Here is a 22,587-nt window from a genome sequence, read left to right as displayed (position 1 = left end):
TTACAGGTGTGCAACAAGAAAAACATAATACCCTAAGGAAGTAGGGTAATTGCATATTTCATAGTGATAATTGTGAAAAGCAAATGTAACATTTTAAATCTTATTTGCCATCTTTGTGACCTATAATACCCCGAGGTTTTAATTTTTTTTATAATTGTTTTCTACTGTCTGTGCAAGGATATTTTACAAACTTAAAGGCTTTGAATAATTCCTGCCATCTCCCAGATGGTTCTGCCTTGTAGAACTAAGAGCAGCCCATTGCTTTGAAAAGAACTTGGTAAACAAGACTTTTTTTCTGTGCATTTAGATTTTCATGGAAGGGATGGGCCTTTTGTTATAACATTGCTCTAATTTAATAAATATCCTTTGCAGGAGTAGACCTAATAGCAACTTTCTATGGTTGCTTATATGCTGGATGTATTCCTATCACCGTTCGCCCTCCTCATCCACAGAATCTTGCTACTACTCTGCCCACTGTCAAAATGATTGTAGAGGTAGGTATATAGGCATTTTTTTTTAATTATTTTAAGGCTCATGATTGTTGATACAACTAGTAACACTGCTTGACAAATTGTTTTGCCTTAGGACAAAATAACCTTGAAAAGAAGTAGTATACTAATAAATACTTTTTAAGCTGGTTTGAAATGTGAAATGTTCTGTTGTTGTTATTTATTTGTTTTATTTTAAATATTTTCTTTGACTTCGGATTATTCTTTATCTGCTGTGGATGGATATGAAATATTTTTAATCCTGTCTTTTTACAGGTCAGTAAATCTGCATGTATACTCACCACACAAGCAATAATGAAACTGCTGAAGTCTAAGGAAGCTGCAACAGCTGTAGATATTAAAACGTGGCCCACTATTCTGGATACAGGTACAAACTGTTTACTCACTAAGATAAAGGATAATTAGATAGTAGACTGAATTGTTTATCTTGCTAGAACATAGCTGGCTGACTGGATGGATGTTTCTTGCTTTGCATCAGTGTGTCTGCCTATTACTGGAAAATATCCTGTGTTAATGCTTTAAAGATATTGTTGTGCTCTTATTCCAAGATAATAATATGATACCTCTTTTTTTGTTATATACTTTAAATAGATGATATGCCCAAAAAGAAGCTGGCTAATATTTTTAGACCTCCATCTCCAGATACGTTGGCATACTTGGACTTCAGTGTGTCTACTACTGGCATATTAGCAGGAGTAAAGGTAGAGTAATAGAACAGATATTGATACATTTAATTTTCTAATGTGTAGGTGTGTTCTGTATTTATCCCATCCTGCCAGACAAAAAAGTATAAAATGTATTTTTAAAAAGGTCTCACTGTTTTAAAGGTTTATTTTCAAGCTTTCTCGACAATAAATTTCTTGATGCATTTTTGAAAGAATTCAGTCATATATCTGAACAGGCACTGAGGGTGTGAAGGGACAGTGTTTGTGCTAAAGTCCATGAATGCCCCTTTATGTTAGGGCCTCCTCTGATGGACTGAAAAGCATCTAAGCAATTTGGGGTTATTATCCCTTTCGTGTTTTAAAAGTGCTTCAAAATCATTACATATTGCTGTATCTTAATAAATCTTTCTATCCATTATTAAATGTGAAACCTTTTCATTAGGTTGGTCTTGAGAGGGCCTGTCTTTCTCTTGCAGATGTCACACGCAGCTACAAGTGCCTTATGTCGCTCGATAAAACTGCAGTGCGAGCTCTACCCTTCACGTCAAATCGCCATCTGCCTTGACCCTTACTGTGGCTTGGGCTTTGCACTGTGGTGCCTGTGCAGGTATGTTGCCTAAACATGAGGTTTACTCGCACATCCTGGCATCCTCTTCCTTGCTCTGGAGATTGAATGACCAGGATTGAATTAAACTGCTGTGTCTGATGTGTGTTGCATGAAAGCAAAGAGCTAACTTCAGTAATGCTTGATAATTTACAGCATCAGTAAGCAAGACAGGGTGAAGGGAAAAGGCAACTTCAGTGATGGAGGAGCTAAAATCTGAAGCTGTGTGCATATAAAGGCAGTGTATCAATTCAGCACCATTTATTGGGGGGGCCTGTCTATGTGTGCCTTAAAGTCTGTTGCTATAACTTGTAGCCAGCTAATCAATTTGAAATCAGAGTGAGATACTTGCTTTTTATATAGAAAGGAAAAATTCAAATAGCGTTTTTTAATATTCTTTTATTTCATTTTGACTCTCTGTAGCTTTTTAGCTTTTTTAATAATGGCTTGAAGTTTTGTGTGTGTGTTTCTTCCACCCTAGCGTGTATTCAGGTCATCAGTCTATTCTAGTCCCCCCTCTTGAGCTGGAGAGCAACGTGTCCCTGTGGTTGTCTGCTGTAAGCCAGTATAAAGTGCGTGTCACCTTCTGCTCTTATTCAGTGATGGAGATGTGCACCAGGGGGCTTGGGACACAGACTGATATGCTGCGGGTAGGACCTCCTAATTTTTTTTAACACACTAACCTATATAATGTATCATATAATGTATTTCTATCTATATGACATACCATGTATTTTTTTTAAAATTACTGCTCTTTAATTTGTATAAGATGGACTTCTTTGCTTCTTTGAAAGCCTTTTGGGATTGCTTTTGGCAAGGACCAAGCGTATCTGTACGGTGTGGACAGTCAAGGCCTTGAGGGAGGAGGTTCTGTGAGCCAGCCTCGTGGTGCAGCCTTTTCTGCAAGGCAAACTTGTTGCTGAGTCTTGACCACAGGAAGAAGAGCGATGAGGATGATGATGTTCTGACTTCTTTTTTTTTTAATGTTTGTATTTATTTGTGCTGTTTCCTCCAGGAAAGCAGTTGCTCTAGTGTTAACTAAAGTCAGTCTGTCCTTCAAATCCAAATGACCTAGAAGTTTTCTAGAAATGCTGACTTTTTTTTTTCAATTTGTTTTTCTTTACCAAATCTCTCAAACAGATGAAAGGAGTTAACCTGTCCTGTGTGCGAACGTGCATGGTGGTTGCAGAGGAGAGACCAAGGATTACATTAACACAGTCTTTCTCAAAGTTGTTTAAAGACTTGGGCCTCTCTGCTCGGGCAGTGAGCACTACGTTTGGGTGCCGGGTCAATGTAGCAATTTGCTTACAGGTGAGATTAAACTGCTTATTCCTTCCATGTAACCACAGTGTATCTCACACCTTTACAGGAATGCATATCCAGTTGTGTGTAGTTTTTTTCCTGCTGAACATTATAAGCTGCAGCCACGTTAAGTGCTCTCTTCTCAAGTTGAACAAGCCCTGAAAATCTTGGCATGCTTGTGGTGAGGAGTGTGAGTTACCACAGTTGCTCCTTTTTATATTAATTGAGCAGTTGAGATGCCTCTTTAATATGGAGGATCAACGTTAGGAAAATTGTTTCCTTCTGACTGTGAAGGAGCAGTATTAAATTAAATACAAATCTTACTGATAAGCATCTTGAATATTTCAATCAATGCGATTTCAGCTTTCCTGCAATTCAGATCTTGCCTATTGGAAAATTGTTTGTTTGGAGTTAAATGAAGGTTGGAGTTCTTCAAATAAAAGCTTTGTGTTAAATACCAATGAAAATTGACAAGCTTGGTGGGTTTGTTTGTTTTAAAGCTCTCAAATCAGCATTGTCGTCATGCAGATATGTTTGTCTCGCTTCATGCGAGATTTAGACTTCTTGCAATTAAGGACTTCTTTCAGTTAAAAATAAAATTAGAAGCTTTGAGGAGGACAATATATGACTGACATCAGTCTTTCATGGGTAATTTAACTAGATTTACACCTAACTTCTTAAATTGATATTTTTCTTCCCTAGTTAGAAAAAACTAAATTGTGCATACCATAACTTGCCTCAAATTAAGAGTATAGTGTAGAAATTGTAAAGTGCCCCCTATTTTTGGACTGTGCTTGAGCTGATAAATAAGCTGCTCAGGTTGCGAATGTGCCAGCACCTACTGCTTTATATATGAGGAGTTTCATAGGTGTCACATGTATTAAGTATGCACATAATTGTAAATTCTATTTTCAGACAACTAAATGAACATGAACTGAATTTTGGTCCAGTTCACGCTCACTGGTGCAAGCTGGCTGAACCAGCTAGTCTGTAGAGATCACTACGGTGCTGTTATAAAGCACACTATACACAGTATAAAATGCATGGAAAAAATAAGAAGAAATTAAGAATGCCGTGTAGAAAGATTTCAAGTTCATTGGATACAGCATTTCAGATGCCAGTGCCAAAGAGCAGTTTTCGGAATATCCTTTTTAAATAAGGATTTAGAAAGCCAATTCTGAGTACCCATTGCCCAACATAAGTGAGAAGAGATCACCTTAGGGCCGGATAAAGAGGATAAAGAGCTTTTGCTGCAGCCAAACGTGGAAGGATGTAACTATCAAGAGCAGCCTTCGGAATGTAGGAGAAAATACATGTAGTAACGTCCTGCTGGCAGCTTCTTCTGTCAGGAGCTCCTTCAGATAACATAGGCAAATATGAGAAATACTCAATCTCTTTTTACTGTGGAACACTGTTTTATGCTAAGTAAATAGCACCTAAATTTTCCCAGGATGTCAAATGCAGTTATAAGATGACAGTGTGAAAAATACTTCAGGAAACTGTCAAGAATGCACTGCTGTTGGACAGTTAAGCTTCCCCCTCATTTTATACCTTTTTCTTCTCTGTTTACTAGCCTTGAATAGCCTTCTTTTAGTTTTGTTTTCCTTCTTTAACTCATTTCTCCAAAATAAAGCCTGTATTTGACATTGTAAGAGTGAATATAGATTAGTAACCAAACTGAATAAATACATGATAGAAGTTAGCATGCAAATAAAAGCATAATATCTTCCGACTTCAATGGACTGATTTACTGAAAAGATATTTCTGAAATTATAAAGCAGCCTTTAGATAGTTTGAGATAGAAGAGGGAGCTAAGATACAGAAATAGGCGTTACATATTTGCTTGAATTTCTGGCTTCTGATTTATTTTGCGAGTCCTGCATGTTTCCTGCTTAAAACTGCTTAAAACTGCTGGACTCTTGAGTAATACGAAATGGGAATATTCTTTTCACCCTAAAACAGTACGAGCTTTTTTTTTGTTGATCTTACTGTTTGTATCTCATGTCTCCAGTGCCTCTCTGTTTGTATTTTCTTTTTTTTTTTCCCCTTTCTCTCTGTTTCACTCACTTTGCTGGCCTCTGTCACTTCTGTTTGTGGTCCCTCTGTCAGCCAAACAGGCTGGGCAAGCTGGCTGAACAGGTATAGTGCTGCATGTGTGTGCTCGTTATGTCCTAAAGTCAGTGTTGTGCTACGGTGCTACTCTGTAATTAATGTGTCCCATAAAACGGAGTTTTCAGGTGAAAAGGATCAAGTAATGTTTTTTTCCTAAAGAAATGTGATTTAATTCATGAAAAACATTTGAAGTACACTTTCTCAAACAAGCAGAAACTGGGTATAGCAAGGATTAATACTAAAGAATGGAATATTCTTAAAGATCACACTATATTGATCTGGAATGGTTCTCAGTGACACTGAATACAGTGGTGCTGCAAAAGTATTAACTAATGCTACTAAAAAGACAGTGTTACTGTTCAGCACTGTAATCTTAAATTGCTGGCAAAGTGGCCTCATTTTGGCTATTTCTCCCTAAAATGAGAAGCTTGTTTCCCAGTGTGGGAGGGGGAGGATAAACATGGTTTGTCTGCCTATTTTTTTCAGCTAAAATTTAAATAGACATTTCACAGTAGTTTTTAGTTGCTTTGAGATTAAGTATTGATGTGGAAAATACCCTGTTCCTATGTGAGGAGGTGAACTTTTTTAGGAGTTTAATCTCTGATTGCAACCAAGATCTCTCTGTTTAGGCAGGAACTGGCAGGAGCCCTGGAAAGGTCTGATTGGGTAGGAGCTGTGTCTAAGTTAAATGGTTTTGCTTCTCCTCAAATAACAATTGGCAAAACTGTTACAAAGCAGAATGAGCACTGGGAAAGGGATTATGTGCCTGCATAGGGTGGTATTTACATCCTTTACATACTTGCTATGTAATCTTTAAAGACATGCATACCAAAACAAGCTTGGTGTACTTAAAAGTCTTACCTGTATAAATACCTGTTTCATGTGTGCATTCCTTTACTGGTTACCATAAAACATCAAAGTTTAATGGCAATTTGTTCTAAGGGGGCCATTTTCCTCTATTTCTAGTAGATTAGGGCAATCAGTTATAAGCACCAGTGAAGGAGGGAGAGGAATGTATGCAGTATGGATGTGAAAATGAAAACAGGATTTTCTGGCTTCTGTTCAATTTCTTTATTTGTATTCTTAGGGAACAGCAGGACCAGATCCAACAACAGTCTATGTAGATATGAGAGCACTTCGACATGACAGGTACAGATTATGTTAAAGTGTTATCTATTGATATATCTATAGAGGAGAAAATTCAGCCTTGTTGCACTGCATTGGTGAGTTAAAATACAGCTAATCCCACATTATCGTTTAGCAAAGATCCCCATCCTAGAGAATCTACCAATGACCACATTGTGTTGGAAGCTCTCCGCCACCCTCCACCTCACTTGTTCTGCTTCTCCTTTCTACACTGATACTTAACTGGCTGTCTATTCACCAAAATCACATGGAATCCAGATTCACTAACTGTTTCTTACCTAATGATACCTGTGAGCAAATGGTCACTTACCAGTTGGCTGATCGGGCAAAGAATCATGGAAAGATTTAGATGGGGAGGGATTTCTGGATGCTCCTCCTGCAACCTCCTGCTCAAGGCAGAGCCACCTTCCATGCTTGATCAGATTACTCTAGGGCAGGACCGGTTAAGTTTGGAAAATTTGCAAGGACAGACATTTTCCTCCTTTCTGGGCACCTCTCACAGAAGTTGTGCCCCCTCCTCTGGGGATTTTCCTTACTAGCATTTCCCTTCTAACCACTTATTTTCCTGGTCTGGTGTCCACTTGCTGCAGAATTCTGCCAAATCCGGCTCCATTTTCTGTGTAACCATCCTTTAGGTGGTGGAAAATTGCAGTTATATACCCCCTTAGGCTTACTTTTTCAGGCCAAACTAGCTAAATTCTTCAGTCTTTCCAGGTTTCTCTCAATGTCAGGTTTGCAATGTATCCTATCAGCTGCTTCCCCCATGTTGGTGTCTTCTGCAAACTTTTCTGGGATATTTTCTATCAGAGTTTATTCTGTAGTTGTGGTTTTTCTGTCATCTTGCCTCTTGGTTAACACAGCTGCTAGCAGTGACAGGTTTGGGCTTTAATTTTCATTTTCATTTAGGAAATGAATGTAGGATTCATTTATATATACATATATATGTGTGTGTGCGCACGTGTGTATGCATATATGCTTGTAGATATTTGTCTCTCTGGTTTCAGTGTTTATTTAAAGTAACAGAATGCCATTTTATAAAAAAATAAAAGAAAGGCACCAACTGTTGATAACATTAAATTAGTGGCTTCTATTAACCCCTGAAGCTTAAATGCTTTTGTGACTACTAATCTTCTGTATTTTGCATGCTTAAATATTGATTGTTTTAAGTCAGTTATTGAAAGGTCCTTCCTATGATCCTTATTTAACATTCATTCAAACAGATCTTTTTATTTTACTTTTTTTTTACTTATTAAATATATCATTATGATTTGCATGGGATATATTCTTGCTGTAGTTAAGCTGAGCTGTAGCTTCAAAGTTCCCACTGTGCTAGAGAAAATTCTAGCCTATGCCTGTTGGGGTAGCGTAATGCTTAATAATATATAAGGAGATAAAAGGAGCCTATTCTCATGTACATCTTCCCTGCTGCATTCCTGCCTCTTTGGCTCCTGCTGTCTTTGACACTGTTTAAGTCATGTCATTAATGAACTCCCTAGTATCACTTGATTCTGTTTAGGCTGGCTTGCTCTTCACAGCTAGCAATTCTGAGACTGTCATGGTTCAGTGTGGACAGCAGGGGAGTCTAATACTGATGGTGAATTTAAAATACAGGTTGAACTACTACCTTGGAGCTCTCTTGGAATGTCACTTATCCCTCCAGAGGGATGAATTTCCCTTTCTTGCAAGAAATGTGATATATGGCAACCCTGACATGGAGGTCCTGAAGTCATCTAGAAGCAGTTTTAACTGTCTTACTGTATCATCAATAACAGAGCACAAACAGCTGCCACCCTAACAGCTTGGCCAATGCAGCTAAGGGAAAAGATAGCAGTGATACACTGGAGTACACTTCATTACACTTCATAAATCTTTGTACAAATTTCTCCTTTCATTTTTTCAGGGTACGCTTGGTAGAGAGAGGCTCTCCACACAGCCTGCCGCTTATGGAGTCTGGGAAGGTGAGAGATTTGGAGAGCATTAAAGCAGAATCAAACTGTCTCCCAAGTTGATTTATTTTTGCACCAGATAGTCCTGTCCCCTCTTTAGTGTTATCTGTGTGCCGAGCAGCTTCTGTTGGAGCTCAGCACTGAATCTGTGCAGTGAGAGGCTGTATATGCTTTACTAACCCCAGTGCATCTGGGAGAGCCTCTGGAGAGAGGGAGCTTCAAAGGAGCAGCTAGTTAAAATGAAGCAAAGCTCCTAAAGTGAAGTACCAGGATGTGGTATAGATACAGCTGGAAAAACCACAGGCCTTCACACAGGAGGCAATTTTCAGTTGTGAAATGGAGAAATCAACTTCAAAGCTTAAGTACAAGCTGCATACAGCTGCTTGATGTTTAAATGATTAGGTGTCTCTTTGAGGAAAAGACAGTATCTATAGAGGGGAGCAGAAAACGAAGAGCTGTGGGGAGTGCTGGCTGCTATGGCACTGCATTATTAACTTGTCTTCCCTTCAGCTAATTTTTTAATTTTTATTTTCTAATCGTGTGCTTCCTGTTGCAGATTCTTCCAGGAGTAAAAGTTATCATAGCGCACACAGAAACCAAGGGACCTCTGGGAGACTCACATTTAGGAGAGGTAAAGTGTTGCAGCTCTGGTCCTTTGTTTATCAGCAGTGATGTAATATATACATGAATCACACAGGTAAATGCCTGTCTGTTAGTGGGATAACAATGATGACCTTACTGTGACAAGCAATTGAATGACACGGAGCTGAAACCATCACAACATTGGACTCTCCTATGAATGTCTGCAGAGTTTGCTCCTCCTCTGCCAAGATTTTGCATGCCAAGTGTGCTACCAGCTGATTAGTCTGTATCTGAATGGCAGCTAGAAGATGCAGTGAATTTCTTGCTGTCATTATATACTCCATCAGTGCAGAGTAGCGCTGAGATAATTTGCTGCTTGGTTTAATCTCCATTCTATATGCATTTGGATTTGAGTGTATTAAGATCTTCTATTAATAGAAGATCTTTGATTAAAAAAGAAAGACTTTCTGAAGAGTCAAACTCCCATTTTAGTTCCTTTTTCCTAGTCATTTTCTCAAATGAGAACAAAAGTTACTTAGTGACTCTTATAACTTCTGCCATTTTAGGGACAGCAAAATTGTCAATGGAACAGATTTTCTTAAATGAAAAAATTATGCTGCCCGGATCTGTCAAAATAACCTATATTTATATGGGAATAGCTCTCTCCTGACATCTTTTTTTTTTATTCCCTAGATATGGGTGAGTAGTCCACATAATGCTACGGGTTACTACACCGTGTATGGAGAGGAGGCACTGCACGCTGATCACTTTACTGCCCGCTTGAGTTTCGGAGACACTCAGACCGTGTGGGCACGGACTGGGTACCTTGGCTTTCTGCGCAGAACAGAACTTACTGATGCTAGTGGAGGTGAGAAAACGTTACAAAAACTGAAGCATTTGTCATATTTCTTTGGGGTAGCTGAGCTAGCAAAGAGTAAGGCATCCTGCAAGTTCTTACAGACTTCTGTAAGAGATGGGTGCTGAAGGTAAGAGGAATGTTTTCTTACTCTGTATATATTCATTGTTTATAATGATACTGGATGATTGTGCAAAATGGGTAATTCATAATGGTCTTTTTATAGTTTTAGGATTTATCATTCATTATACAAGATAGAAAAACAGTGTTTCCATTTCTGCAGTATTTCCACAGTTGTCTGTGAGATAACGGAGATAACAGGGGTGAGAGATAAGCCCAGGCCTAATAGCTGGTAGATCATCCAGTCAGGCTGCTTTCAGCTTTCCTTGCTTTCCCTGCTCGGATTTTCCTGGGCCAGTTGTTAACCTCCTGTGCACGTTGTACCACTGTTCAGCACAGGCTTCTGCATAGGCCATTTTGGCAGAATTGTCCTGTGATCGCTGTTCAAGATGAAATGGCTCCCTCTGCTTGGGAGAGCTGGTAGCTTACAGAAGTGAGAATCTCTGAGCACACTCACAAAAAAGGAGTTATAGATGGCAAGGAAGCAGATGAATGTAGTAGCTTTTTGTACCTTGTAGCTTTTTCAGAAATCATTTATTAAAGATTTCTTACTCTGTAGAATACCAGTAGAGACCATGTATGATAATGATTTGCAAATATGCTTGCAGTGACTTCCTAGTATGCTTTTAATTAGTTATGTTAGTTATACAATTGAGGAGGTTTCTAAAATAGGTGCAGGAAAAAAAGTGAATCCCAACAGAATCAAGCTATAGAAGAAAGAGTGCAATGTGGAGTGCAGGTCCTGCAGGAGGGGTCTGGGAGAGCTTCTCCCATTTAACCTAGTGCAACCAAGGTGCAAGAGGGAACAGAATTGTTCTCTCTGCAGTAATGCTGGGGAGCTTAAGTGCAGAAGAACGTTGTTGGCATAAGGACAAGTGGATAGAAGCAGGTAAAAAGGGAATTAAATTTGAAAATTGGAAAAACCTCCCATCCATACAAGGAGAGAGATTCTTCAATGAGAACTGATGGACAAAAAAAGATGCTTTAACAGTGCATTTTGCTTGACTTTATGAATGGAAAAAGCTTTTATGTTTTGTATGTAACAGAGGGGACCAAACTGAATGACCCCCAAATTCTTTTTGTTCTGATTTCCCTTGCTTTTTAAGCCAGTGGAAGGAAATGCTAACTGAGCTGTTAATGGTTTTCTTTCCAAATGATAGAGCTGAGGTGCATTACATACTGTTTCTCTCAAGAAGCACCGAGAAATTCATAGGAACTGCTGGGATCAAACAGGTACAAGTGAAGATGTCTCTTCTCTAGGCCTGATGATATTTTGAGCGTCTGTGCTGTGTTTCAGAGCGGCACGATGCCCTGTACGTGGTAGGCTCTTTGGATGAAACACTGGAGCTCAGAGGAATGAGGTATCATCCCATTGATATAGAGACCTCTGTAATAAGAGCACATAAGAGCATTGCAGAATGGTAAGTGACTCGATGATTCTCTCTATCCTTTTATGTCTTCTGAAGCACTAGAAGTCACGTTCTTGCAGAAGAGCATGCTAGCTTGAGAGCTTGCTTTAAAGATTGAATTTATCAGGCTTTGCTTTATGAACTACTGCTGTTGGAGTAACTGAAATACTGAGCCTCGCCTCCTTCCCACACCTCCACTCAAAAAATGAAACCCTTTATCAGAGTTTGATTTTCATAGTCTGAGAGATGGAGAGGGCAGCATGTCAGCAAGGTAGCAGGGCACTTCAGCATGGTGCGGTGGTTGTCCCTGGCTGTAGAGTGAATACCCTTGGCTGTGGTGTAGGCATCTCGGGGATGTTGTAAATGATGTGTTCTCTCACAATTAATCTTTGTATCAACCCAACAGTGCTGTATTTACATGGACCAACCTGCTTGTGGTGGTTGTGGAACTGGAAGGCTCCGAGCAAGAAGCATTGGACTTGGTTGCACTGGTGACAAATGTGGTCCTCGAAGAGCATTATCTTATAGTCGGTGTTGTAGTCATTGTGGACCCTGGTGTTATTCCTATCAATTCCCGTGGGGAAAAGCAGCGAATGCACTTGAGAGATGGATTCTTGGCTGACCAGCTGGATCCTATTTACGTTGCCTACAACATGTGAAAACACAAAATCGCACCAAGGCTAAAGCACCAAATCTAGAGACTTTCTGAATAGCATCTGAATCAGTTTGTGTTTTTAAAAGCTTTTGAAGACCGCAGGAAAATGGAGATATTCACCTTCACGAACCTTCATCTCTCAGACTGTGTTTGCTTTCGTAAATCCATTGCAACAGTTACAGCTGTCTTAGGATGGAGAATTTACTGGAATTCCTGAAGGAAATTGAGCAGAACTATCATGGACCAATTTTTTTACAATAATTATGAATGTCAATACCTTGATGCACTGCATAAAAGGACAAAAAGTGGGGTGGGGAGAGAGCACCAGCTGTGAGGAGGACTCTTGCAAGTAATACTGAAAGTTGTGGGTAGCCATTTGGAGCTAACTCTCCATGTGCTTGTCTGCCATATATTGGTGGTAACTGTGCTGGCACATAACTTTCAAGATTGCACGCATCTCTGCCAGATTCTCTACTGTACTGAAAGGAATTTGCACATACTTGAGGTTTAAAAAATGCAGCGTTTAATTTTAAATCACTGACTCATCCTCATTCAGAAGGAAACAATTCATTCCAATCCTGGATTCAATATTGCAACAATTATGCTGCTGTTCAGCCTTTTCGTACCAAGCAAAAACAAATACTGCATCTGTAACACGGTTACTTACAGTGCCATGCTGGACTCTGTCATGCTATAAACTTTGTAAGAAAATATAAATATCTAGTTTTAACTACTTGATGCAGGAGGCTTATATGTTCTTGCTCTCATAACTTCATGTTAAATAGTAAAGTTGCTTGTTTTCATAGCATTAAGCTGTTAATTACTGCCCTACGTAAAGCCAAGTTTTTCAAAACTTCATTCCAAAGTCAATAGTCTCTGAATCACTGGTAGAACTGTCTACAAAGCATGATCTTGCAATATGTTTTCCCTGAATATCCTGTGCTAAAACCTATATAATAGTGACTTTTTCCACCATGGAAAAGATATTCAGTGTTAGTGTTAGCTGGATTTGCTGTGGTACAAACTTTCATCTTTTAGTTGTATGTAGATAGAGTTTTTATTCAAGCTGAAATTGGTAGAGTCACCTTTGACTAATTAAGCTTTTGAAATTTCTGCCTGATCTTACACTACAGTAAACCTAATTCAGAAAGAGAATATGAAATTATTCAATTACTACTTGTGTTTGAAAAGAAGCACGAGTCTAGCAAATAACTATTTTTATAGAGCTAATAAAGAGTTTAAGCTATTTGATTTTTTTTTAATAATAATGCATGAATTTGGCAAAACAGCCACCTTTTTTTGCAAGGCAATTCTGCCTGGATCAGTGCCTAAGAAAGATGGATGTTAGTCCCATGAGAGGAGGACATCAAATGGCTCTTGCTCAAATAAACTATCTTCAACAGCAGCAACAAAAAAGCTTTCATATATAGTAATTCTTTGCCCTCATGGTGTTTAACTGTGGTGTATTATACAGCTACGTATCTTGAAACTCTTCACTGTAATTATGTACAGAACTTGTGTAACTTATTGTTTTAAGTACAGTGACCTTAAGCAGTGGACTACAAGACACTCCTCAGAACAGCTGGCAAAAGGAAAGAGCTACCTAACCCCAATTTTAATGTTGTAGTTTTTTTAGCGAATAAAGCATTGTACTTTTTTTTTTTATTGAGATATTGGTGACAGTGAGACAAGTTGCCTTGTAAAGTAAAATTTAAATTTAAAAACAAAAAAAAAGCACATTAAACATTTCAAAACTGCTCTTGGAAGTTCGCCTTGCTCAATCTTACAACTTCCCCTGCCTCTTGGACCAAAACGTCCTTTATTTTTTCGGTTGGATTCCTTTACGGCTCCACAGAGCTCCATGTCCTTTCACTGCAGTGTTCAGTACCTGAGCGCCAGCGGGGAAGGGGCTCGGGCGCTTCCCGGGCCGGGTCCCTCCCTGGCCCTCAGCAGCTGCTGCTGCCCACGGTCCTGTCCTCAGGGGGGGTATGAGGGGTCAGGGAGGAGGGCTACTCTCTACACCCCCTTTGTTTTGCTCTAAAACTCTTGTTTTGCTCGGTTACATCAGTCTAAAGATGCTCTCTGGGGCCATGGCGGCTTTTTGTCCGAAAGGAGGAGGCCCTAAACGCGTTTCCCTCCCTCCCCTCAGCCCGCCACGATGGCGGACGCCCGCTTTGGGCAGGCCGGGGCAGCTGCCCTGTGGGACGGGCATTCACACGTTGCAGTGCACCACAACGGCCACCCGCAGCACTGGGTCGGGGCGGGCGGTGCTGGGCCGGGGCGGGCGCCATGGAGGCAGCAGCAGGCACAGGGCTGCGAGCAGGGCGGCAAGGCCTTGGCGCAGGGCGCCATGCTGGCCCGGCAGCGCCGCGTGCACACGGGCGAGAAGCCATGCGGCTGCCCGGTGTGCGCCAGCGCCATGGCCCTCTCCTCCGGCCTCGTGCTGCACAAGCGCACACATGGCGGGCGCCCGCACACCTGCCCGCTCTGCGCCGAGGCCTTCACCTCCTCCTCACCCTGCGCCTGCGCTCGCACACAGGCGGGCGGCGCTACCGCTGCCCCGCGTGCGGGACGCGCTGACTGCAGTCCTGCCACCGCGCGCACCACAGCGGCGAGCGGCCCTGCGGCTGCCCCGGCCAGCGCTTCAGCCCGGCCTCGCACCTGCAGACCCGCCGCCGGGTGCGTGCGGGCGAGAGGCCCTTCCAGTGCCCCCCGTGCGGGAAGGCCTTCGCGCTGGAGGCTGGCCTCGCGCTCCACGTCTGCTCGCACGCTGGCGAGAGGCCCTGCGGGTGCGACAAGGGTGGCCAGGGCTTCCGCTCCTCCACCCGCCTCGTGTCGCAGCGGCTCCTCGAGTGGCGAGGGGCGCTCCGAGCGCACGCACGGCGCCCACTGTCATTATACATGAAGAGCAAATTCAGGTGTGTTTGAATGAAGGTGAAGATTTTGTGGGAGGTGGGTGTGGAGGGATGCACCTCCACAAAATGGATTTGGGTTTCTTTTTTTTCTTGCCCTGCTGCCAACAGTGGGTTTAAGAAATGAGCAGGGATTCATCCTGTAAAGTGCGACTTGCTTGTTAAAACACTGTAAACAGCCAGAGGGTTGTGTCTTTGAGCGTTTCCATTTTGCTCACTGTTTATTGCAGCAGGAGATTTTACTCAGCATCCAGATAAAGCTGGGCCTGAGATGGGTTTAAGCACAGCACATTTTGCAGGGAGGTTGCCAAAGAGCATCTTTATTCCCCTTGCTCAAAACTAACAGAGATTAGTGTCAAAAATCTGTAGCTGATCTCAATTTGAATGAGTTTAGCGCTCAAAACACCAACTTGTAGCAAAGCTACAATAATTGGTTGTTTTTAACTAAACTTTTTGGAGTCAGTTGTCACATCAAGGGAAGGATATGGGATGCCATAGAACTATTGCTGTCAAATCGGAGTATTTTAAATTTATTCTAATGCAGTGAGTAGTAAGGATCTTGCTAAAATACTGCCTTTATCCCAGCAACATTCACTGTGAACCAGCACTTTGCATCAGATTTTATAAGCTTTATGTCATTTTAGCAACAGTACTATGAGGCTGCTTCAAGCCTTGATCACTTATTGTCACCCAGAAATTCATTAAAGCAGAAAAAAAAAAGGAATTAGTTCATTTAAAGTACACATTTCCAGTGTTCTGTACTGAGTTCCTGACTTTTTTTAAACTAACTGTATTTTCTTGCTTTCATGTGGAACACACACTTTGCACTTTAAGGATCTTTTTGGAAAGGCACCTGGTCTTGATTTCTAGAAAGCATTCGTAAGTATATGTTTTTAGGCAGAAAAGGAATTTTCTAAAGCTTGCACTTTCAAGATACTGCAGAATGTCAGATCAGAAATCATTTTAATGCATTAACAGAGCTGAATTCTCTCTAATAACTAATTCACAGTTAATACAACTGCAACGAATAACTGACTTTTTGCACTTCAGACTTTACTGGATGCTACGTCTACTAAGATATAATATTTAAATTATATCTTATATGCTAAACTGGTATTTATATTCAACTGTTTAATATACTTGTAATATTTACATGGCCAGATATTGCAAATTACATGTTTCTAATCCAAAATTTCTTGTCATGTAAATTCTGATGTAAATTTTTGCTAGAGTCTTTGGATTCTGTTCTGTGACCAATTGTGTGATTTAGGAGGAAGCAGCACACTGGATTTTCCTTCCAGTTCTGCTATGCCAATGCTATATGGGCAGAACTTTTTGTTTTTGTTTTAATATATTTTAATACATGTTATTATGTTATGTGTCATTAAAATATATACACTGCTATCTTTACCTCTGATCCCTCTTTTTTTCTACACTGGTCCTCCGCCTACAATAAAACATTTACTTACAGGAACAAAAGGCATTTGCTGATTTTTTTTCTAGCATTTCTTAAAACTTACCTAACAAAGGTAACTCCAAAATTACAGTTCTTTATTTGGGGCCAAGATAGCTCATACTGCTGAGCTTCTCCAGTGCAAGGCAAAGCTGCCGTGAAGTTCCTGAGATGCCTGAGTCCCTGAGACGGTACCAGCCTTACTGCCATAAATGCGTGTGCAGGTACTGCTTCACGCCCTGCTCCTGCTCTCACGGTGGCCAAGGGCCAAGCGAGCCAGCCTTGTGTCCCACCAACCCTGCCAGAACTCAGCACCATGCAGTACACCTTCAATTCTTCATTGAGGACCGCTGCAAAGATGTGCAGAGCCACAGGACAGGCTGGGTGGTGGGGAAGGATTCCTCACCCATGGAAAAAGGCGGGTGGGATTCTGCCAGACAGCTTTACCTGCAGCTCCTTGTGCTGAAACATCAGACCCATCAGCAGAATCCAGACTCAGGCTCAAGACAAGGTGATGAGAGCTTCATCAGGATGCTCTGGGACAGACTGTGGCCCCTCTGGGTGACACATACACAGCCCGCTAACTGCTCATGTAAAGAGCTGCAAGAGAGCAGCACCAAGGAAGGAGGAGGATGTTAAAAATGCAGCTGCAGTAGCCTCAGTGCTAACTGACGTCTTACTAAAGGAGCACGACCTGGACTGTCAAAAATACTTGTTCAATCCACCTTGAGCACAGGGTATCTTTCAGGGTCACCCGTTTCTTGCTGTGGCTTTGTGTTGTAGGAAACAGAAGGTTTCTCATAACCCAAAGCCGAGCACAAGGCTGCAGCGCGCCGCTTGCCTCCCATTAAAGCACAATGTGGACTCTTCATAGCGGCCACGGGGAGGAAAGCCAGTGTATTGCTTTGTCTCCCTGGCATTGTGGCACCAGGCTCTGCCAGACCACGAGACAGAGGCTGAGGGTCATTGAACTGGGTGAGAAAAGTAATGAAAACAGAGGAATTTGGGTAGGAGGGGGAAGAAGATGTTTCCAGCTTGTTGGGGCTGTGCTTGCAGTCCTCATACACAGAAATCCCTTGGAGAGACTGGGCTGCTACAGGTCCCTGCTTGGTTCTGTGGCTGCTGTAGCTGCTTCAGAACAAGAAACTCAATGGCCAGGGATGAGCTGGGGCCCTCATAGGAAGCCTCCAATGTGCCCTGTGGGCTGACAGGACACGTTCAGGATCCAGGCAGTTGTCTATCCAAGCCAGTGGGGAGAGATGGAGCAGGCTTCATCCAGTGTCCCACACGAAAGTCTGAAACGCCCGAGAGGGTCTGTCTGCCCCAAGAAGGAGCTGCTGGGCCTGCATCGTCTCTGCAGATGTTCCCTGCACCTGCATCTGAACCAGAGCAGACACTAGGCAAGCTCCATGGGAGATGTGCAAGGTTAAGAACTGAAGATGGTGCCTCCCTGTCAGAAACCACAAGCAGAGGTAGCCCTGTGTCCATTTTCATCTCAAAGACCCTTGGCTTGCTCTGGTTCTTTGTTGCATCTTCTTCAGCTTCAATTTCTCTGAAGTTGAAACACTACAGCACTGTTTTAAGCTGCTTCAGGTTGCCTTTGTCCATTTAAACTGTGTAATGGAAGCAGCACAGCTCTCCCTAGCGAGGACCCGCAGTATGAGAGTGGAAGCATTTCCAGGCACAAACTGAAGGCACAGTAACATCCATGGGAAGGACACCAGAACAACAAGTTATTCAGAAAGAAAAATACTGCCACTGAATGTAGCCAGGCCTGAATCTGTGTGAATTAAGCCTAATTTATAAAATAAATATCAAATTACTTGTACTAATGCACTAATGTATTAGTAGTACTAAATGGACTAGTTTGTGTTCTCAAAGTAAATCTATTTATTGTATCCTCCCCGAATAAGCTCTGCAGGACAGGCAGCTGTTTGCTAGGGGAAGAGCTTCTCAATCCAATTTGTGCTTTCTGTGTGGAGTCAGTATCACCTCACAAGCCTGTTTCTGTGCAGGGTGCTGACAGTTGTTGTATGTGGGAGCAGCGCTTGTATCGCTGCAGCCCCAGGCCAGGGAACCTCCCTGCCGGATGCTGTGCAGACAGACAGTCCCTGACCCAACACCATGAAGTCAGGGTTGGATTTTAAAACCAAATATTGACAGCTGTAAATTCAGGTGTTTCTACCTGGAACACCACCCTCCCATCCCATTTTCTGCTTGACATGGGCTCACTTCTGTGGGATGAAGGACGCCAGGCACCAGGAGCAGTTTTTACTGCCAAATCAAGCAAGTGTTCACAAGTTCACATGTTTCTCTCCAAGGACAGATACAGTTTTTATAGAGGCTCATATAAAACCTCCATCTTTCCTGGCAGGGACAGGTGAGGCAGAAAGAGCTTTCCTGCATGGGGAGAGGAAGGAGAAATTCATCCATGCTGCCATGAAGTCAGGCTGCACACTTGAACATCTCTATGAAGGCGAGGGGGATGGCGATACTCACACCAGATGCCCCAGACAGGCTGCATCCCGCGGACATCTGTGTGGTCCCACAGCCCATGGCAGACCCCTCCTGAGGTCCTGCACCCGGAACACAGAGCGCAGCCAGCGCAGAGTCCACAGCAGAGGTGCCTGACTCAACCCATTAGCTGATGCCAGATGGTAGAAACCACCACCCTCCTTCACCTCATCCCTGACCACCTTTTTACGAGGTGGGGCAGACCTTTGCACTCAGGCCCACAGGTATTTTCCTGTGTCTCCATGGTTGCAGCACCTACAAAACATAAAGAATTATTTTATGGATGCCAGCCCTGCCCTCTGCATCCCTCCTTGCTTGGGCAGGGCCCACCTATTTAAAAGGAACTGGAGGGCTGGTTCTGCCACCTCAGGGAGAGCCGTGCTGAGGACAGCGACCAGGGCTGCTGCTGGGAGAGGTTACGGTCCCTCTCGACCTACCAAGGCAGAGGTTTGAGCTTTTGCATTTATAGCAAATGGGGCTGACAACTGTGTTGCATTTGGGACGTGGGGCTGTGCCTGGTCTCCAGAGTGCAGCCATGCGGGGGGTCAGGAGCCACCGTTGGGAGTCTGCAGTAGCCAGCAGGCCCTGAGCCAAGGCGGGTTGGGGACAGCCCCTGCAGAGCTCAACAACGCAGGGTACTTGCTGCAATTGCTTTTGCTGGGTTGGTTGACACCCAAGGGGACAGGGCGGCTGTGAGGAGCTGTGGTGAGCGAGATCTCTGGGGAGATGGGTGCCGCTGTGCTCAGGGACAGCTATTGGGGGCAGACGAGCCAGGCCTGGCCGTTCACAGCACGGTGGTGTCGCTCTGCAGAGGGTCAGGGCTTGGAGCCATTAACAGCCTGTCTTTCCTTTGCAGCCTGGGGGCGTCGAGAGTATGTCGAGCCACCACCCAGGTGAGGAGGCTCTGTGAGGCCGGGGCAGACCCTGTTGGGTCGTTACCACTGGCACCCAAAGGACCTAGGCTGGGCTACTCCCTTCCTCCTTCCCAACATATCCCATGCTACTCTCTTATGGGATCACATGGCCCCATGGAGGGTCATGCAGGGAGGGCCTGGGGGACCTCACCACACTCCCTAACGTATTCCCACTTCCTGCAGGGCCGCACGGAGGGCCACCACCACCACATCCTGGGCCTGGACACCCACCTCCACCTCACGGTCACCCACATCCCCACCCACCGGGTCCCCATCCACCGGGTCCCCACCCGCCAGGTCCCCATCCACCAGGTCACCACCCGCCAGGTCACCACCCACCGGGTCACCACCCGCCAGGTCCACCGCATGGACATCACTGATAGGCACTGAAAGGCCATGACGACCTTGGCACATGTCTGTCTCTCCTGGCCGCCTGCTCACCCTGCACTTCCAGGAGTGGCCAGGGAGAGACGCTGCTTGCTGCCCTGCAGCTCCCCGTTCTCGGTGGGCTGATGGTCCCATCTGATCTTTGCACTACCTTGTAAGAGTCTCTGCCAGAAACTGAGGCTTACAGATTTTTCTCTTCAATAAATACCCATTTAACCCCTCTGCTTGGGCCAAATGGTTTCTGTGGCTGGCAGAAAGGACTTCCGAGCTACACTTCCCACACAGACATGATGACACAGATGTGGGGCTGCTGCAGCCCCAGCCCTCCCATCTTACCCCCACAAGCCACTGACATGCTGATAGGATGGGACTGCTGACATCTTCCTCCCAGCTTCTCCTCTTGCTGAGGCTGGAAGCTCCCAAAGATGGAAATCTCCCTTCTTTAGACAGTCGTGCCAGCTCTGGGGAATATGGATGTCCCTCCAGCATCTCTGCATCCCTTCACACCCAGGGGCCACTGGGCCCTGCATGCAAGGGGTCAGAGGACCACCAGTCCAGTCTGGGACCCAGCAAGGAGAACATGGGTCTCAGCTTTCACAGAAACTGTTTTTAGTGCAGATCAGCACAACTGCCATCTCTACCAGAAAGGGAGCAGAAGAAGGGCGGACACCTTTCTAGAATGGTGCCACTGTTCCTTGGGTGGCTCCATCTGTAGGGCTGGGTAAGCAGAGAAGGCTTTGAATCATGTAGAGGACTGGGATGGGAAAGACAGTGGACCGAGGCGCTGGATTTGACTGGTCACTATTTGGGGAACAGTTAATTGGGACAGCTATACATGGGAATAGCATGGAGAGGAGGTCTTTCCCAGCCAAAGCTTATATCTGAACTCTCTGGCTCTTATCTCCCTCCTGCCCTAATCTTTTCTCCTCTCCTTCACAGCCATCTCTGGTCCACTTGGTCATCCCCTATGTCCAGCCTTAACAGAGCAGAGGAGAAACTGAAAATTTGGGGGACATGAGGCAGGATATGCATCCAGAGGGGCTGCTGCAGTGTATGCAAAGAGCTGCTCAGGCCTCAACAGCCCCATCGTGCTCATTTTAACAACTCAAATTGCTGTATGGCCTAATGACACTGTTTCAGTGCGGTTTCTGTAGCTCGTGGGGAAACGTTTGAGCTGTGCTTCCCACGGGGATGTGACCACCCAGCAGGTGCAGGCAGGCATGGGGCACTCACTGTCCCTCTCAAAATAAAAGGAGTTTGAGGGAAGATGCAACCAGCCCCACACATGAAGCGCACAGCAAACGGGTAAATAGCCATGGGCACAAGCCACGGCAGGGCAAATCCCCAGCGTGTATCAGAACGAGCGGCAGGGACGCCCCTGTCTGCCAGGCACGGCCTGGGCCCAGTGCCTGGCTCCAAGTGCCTCCGCCTCAGGCTGCCATTGGCGCTGCGACACTGCCTGGGGCCCCGGCTCTCCGCCCCCGCCATAAGAAGCCGGAGGCTGCCCTGCGGCTCCGTCGGCACAGCTTGCCCACTGGCAGGGAGGTGAGTGAGATGGGCTGGGGGGGCCAAGGCAGTGGCTGGCACTGCTGTGAGGGGCTGCGGAGCTGCTGTGGGGGGACTAGATCAGGAGGCCAGCGGCTGGTTTTCTCCCGCAGCCTGGGCTGAAGCATCCACAGCCTCCCGCCCGGCCCCAGGGCCACACCGCCGCCATGTCGGAGCTGGAGAAAGCCATGGTGGCCATCATGGATGCTTTCCACCGGTACGCGGGGAAGGAGGGCGACGAGCACAAGCTGAAGAAAGCGGAGCTGAAGGAGCTCCTCAACCACGAGCTCCCGCACTTCCTCGGTGTGAGTACAGCATGCTGCGGCGCCCGGCGTGGCCACCTCCCCTCGCCCATGGGCTGGGGGACAGGCAGGGGCTAAGTGTGAGGGGCATCACCTCCCCGTGCAGGGGCACCCTCCTGCCTCCCGCCCAGCAGCATGTTTCTCTCCCTCCAGGAAATCCATGACCAGGAGACAGTGGACAAAGTCATGGAGGCGCTCGACAGCGATGGGGACGCCGAGTGCGACTTCCAGGAGTTCGTGGCTTTTGTGGCCATGGTCACGGCCGCCTGCCACGCGTCCCTGGAGCAGGAGTGAGGCGCGGCCACCTCAGAGGGCCGTGGCTGGCAGCGCAGGGGCAGCTGCTCCAGCTGCGGCTCGGGCGGCTCCTCAGGGCTTGACGCCCAGCGGCCTCGGCCGCCGCGGGCGCTTCGGAGCGCAGAGAGAATAAAGATGCTCCCCTGGGCCACACCAGGCTCCCGTGCAGCGCCCTCCCTTCCTCCCCACAGCGCGGCCGTGTGCCGGCTCCCGTGTAGCGCCCTCCCTTCCTCCCCACAGCGCGGCCGTGTGCCGGCTCCCGTGTAGCGCCCTCCCTTCCTCCCCACAGCGCGGCCATGTCCCGGCTCCCGTGCAGCGCCCCCGTCCCCACAGCGCGGCCATGTCCCGGCTCCCGTGCAG

At 45.0% G+C, this 22,587-nt stretch overlaps 2 protein-coding genes across 2 annotated transcripts in view; both read left to right on the top strand.

Annotated features, from left to right (window-relative positions):
* Positions 1-13,561, top strand: part of DIP2A (disco interacting protein 2 homolog A) — a 93,443-nt gene extending 79,882 nt beyond the window's left edge. Inside the window, exons 27-39 of the mRNA XM_026048539.1 lie at positions 373-494; positions 765-876; positions 1,101-1,210; positions 1,651-1,781; positions 2,260-2,428; positions 2,919-3,089; positions 5,190-5,219; positions 6,280-6,341; positions 8,239-8,296; positions 8,841-8,915; positions 9,560-9,734; positions 11,140-11,263; positions 11,658-13,561. Coding sequence (XP_025904324.1) covers positions 373-494; positions 765-876; positions 1,101-1,210; positions 1,651-1,781; positions 2,260-2,428; positions 2,919-3,089; positions 5,190-5,219; positions 6,280-6,341; positions 8,239-8,296; positions 8,841-8,915; positions 9,560-9,734; positions 11,140-11,263; positions 11,658-11,910 — 1,592 coding nt within the window. The 3' untranslated portion in view covers positions 11,911-13,561. The remainder of the gene's footprint in view (positions 1-372; positions 495-764; positions 877-1,100; positions 1,211-1,650; positions 1,782-2,259; positions 2,429-2,918; positions 3,090-5,189; positions 5,220-6,279; positions 6,342-8,238; positions 8,297-8,840; positions 8,916-9,559; positions 9,735-11,139; positions 11,264-11,657) is intronic.
* Positions 13,562-21,611: 8,050 nt separating this feature from the next.
* Positions 21,612-22,279, top strand: S100B (S100 calcium binding protein B). The gene is made up of 3 exons (XM_026048940.1): positions 21,612-21,631; positions 21,745-21,936; positions 22,087-22,279. Exons 2-3 carry the CDS (start codon positions 21,799-21,801, stop codon positions 22,225-22,227), a joined length of 279 nt encoding a protein of 92 aa, XP_025904725.1. The 5' UTR covers positions 21,612-21,631; positions 21,745-21,798; the 3' UTR covers positions 22,228-22,279.
* Positions 22,280-22,587: the final 308 nt, after the last annotated feature.

The sequence above is a fragment of the Nothoprocta perdicaria genome, unplaced genomic scaffold, assembly GCF_003342845.1.
Source record: "Nothoprocta perdicaria isolate Ctin4 unplaced genomic scaffold, notPer1 scaffold_11, whole genome shotgun sequence".
In the NCBI taxonomy this organism is placed as follows: domain Eukaryota; kingdom Metazoa; phylum Chordata; class Aves; order Tinamiformes; family Tinamidae; genus Nothoprocta; species Nothoprocta perdicaria.
Note: the sequence above shows the minus strand (reverse complement) of the source record. Positions and strands in the feature narration are given on the sequence as shown.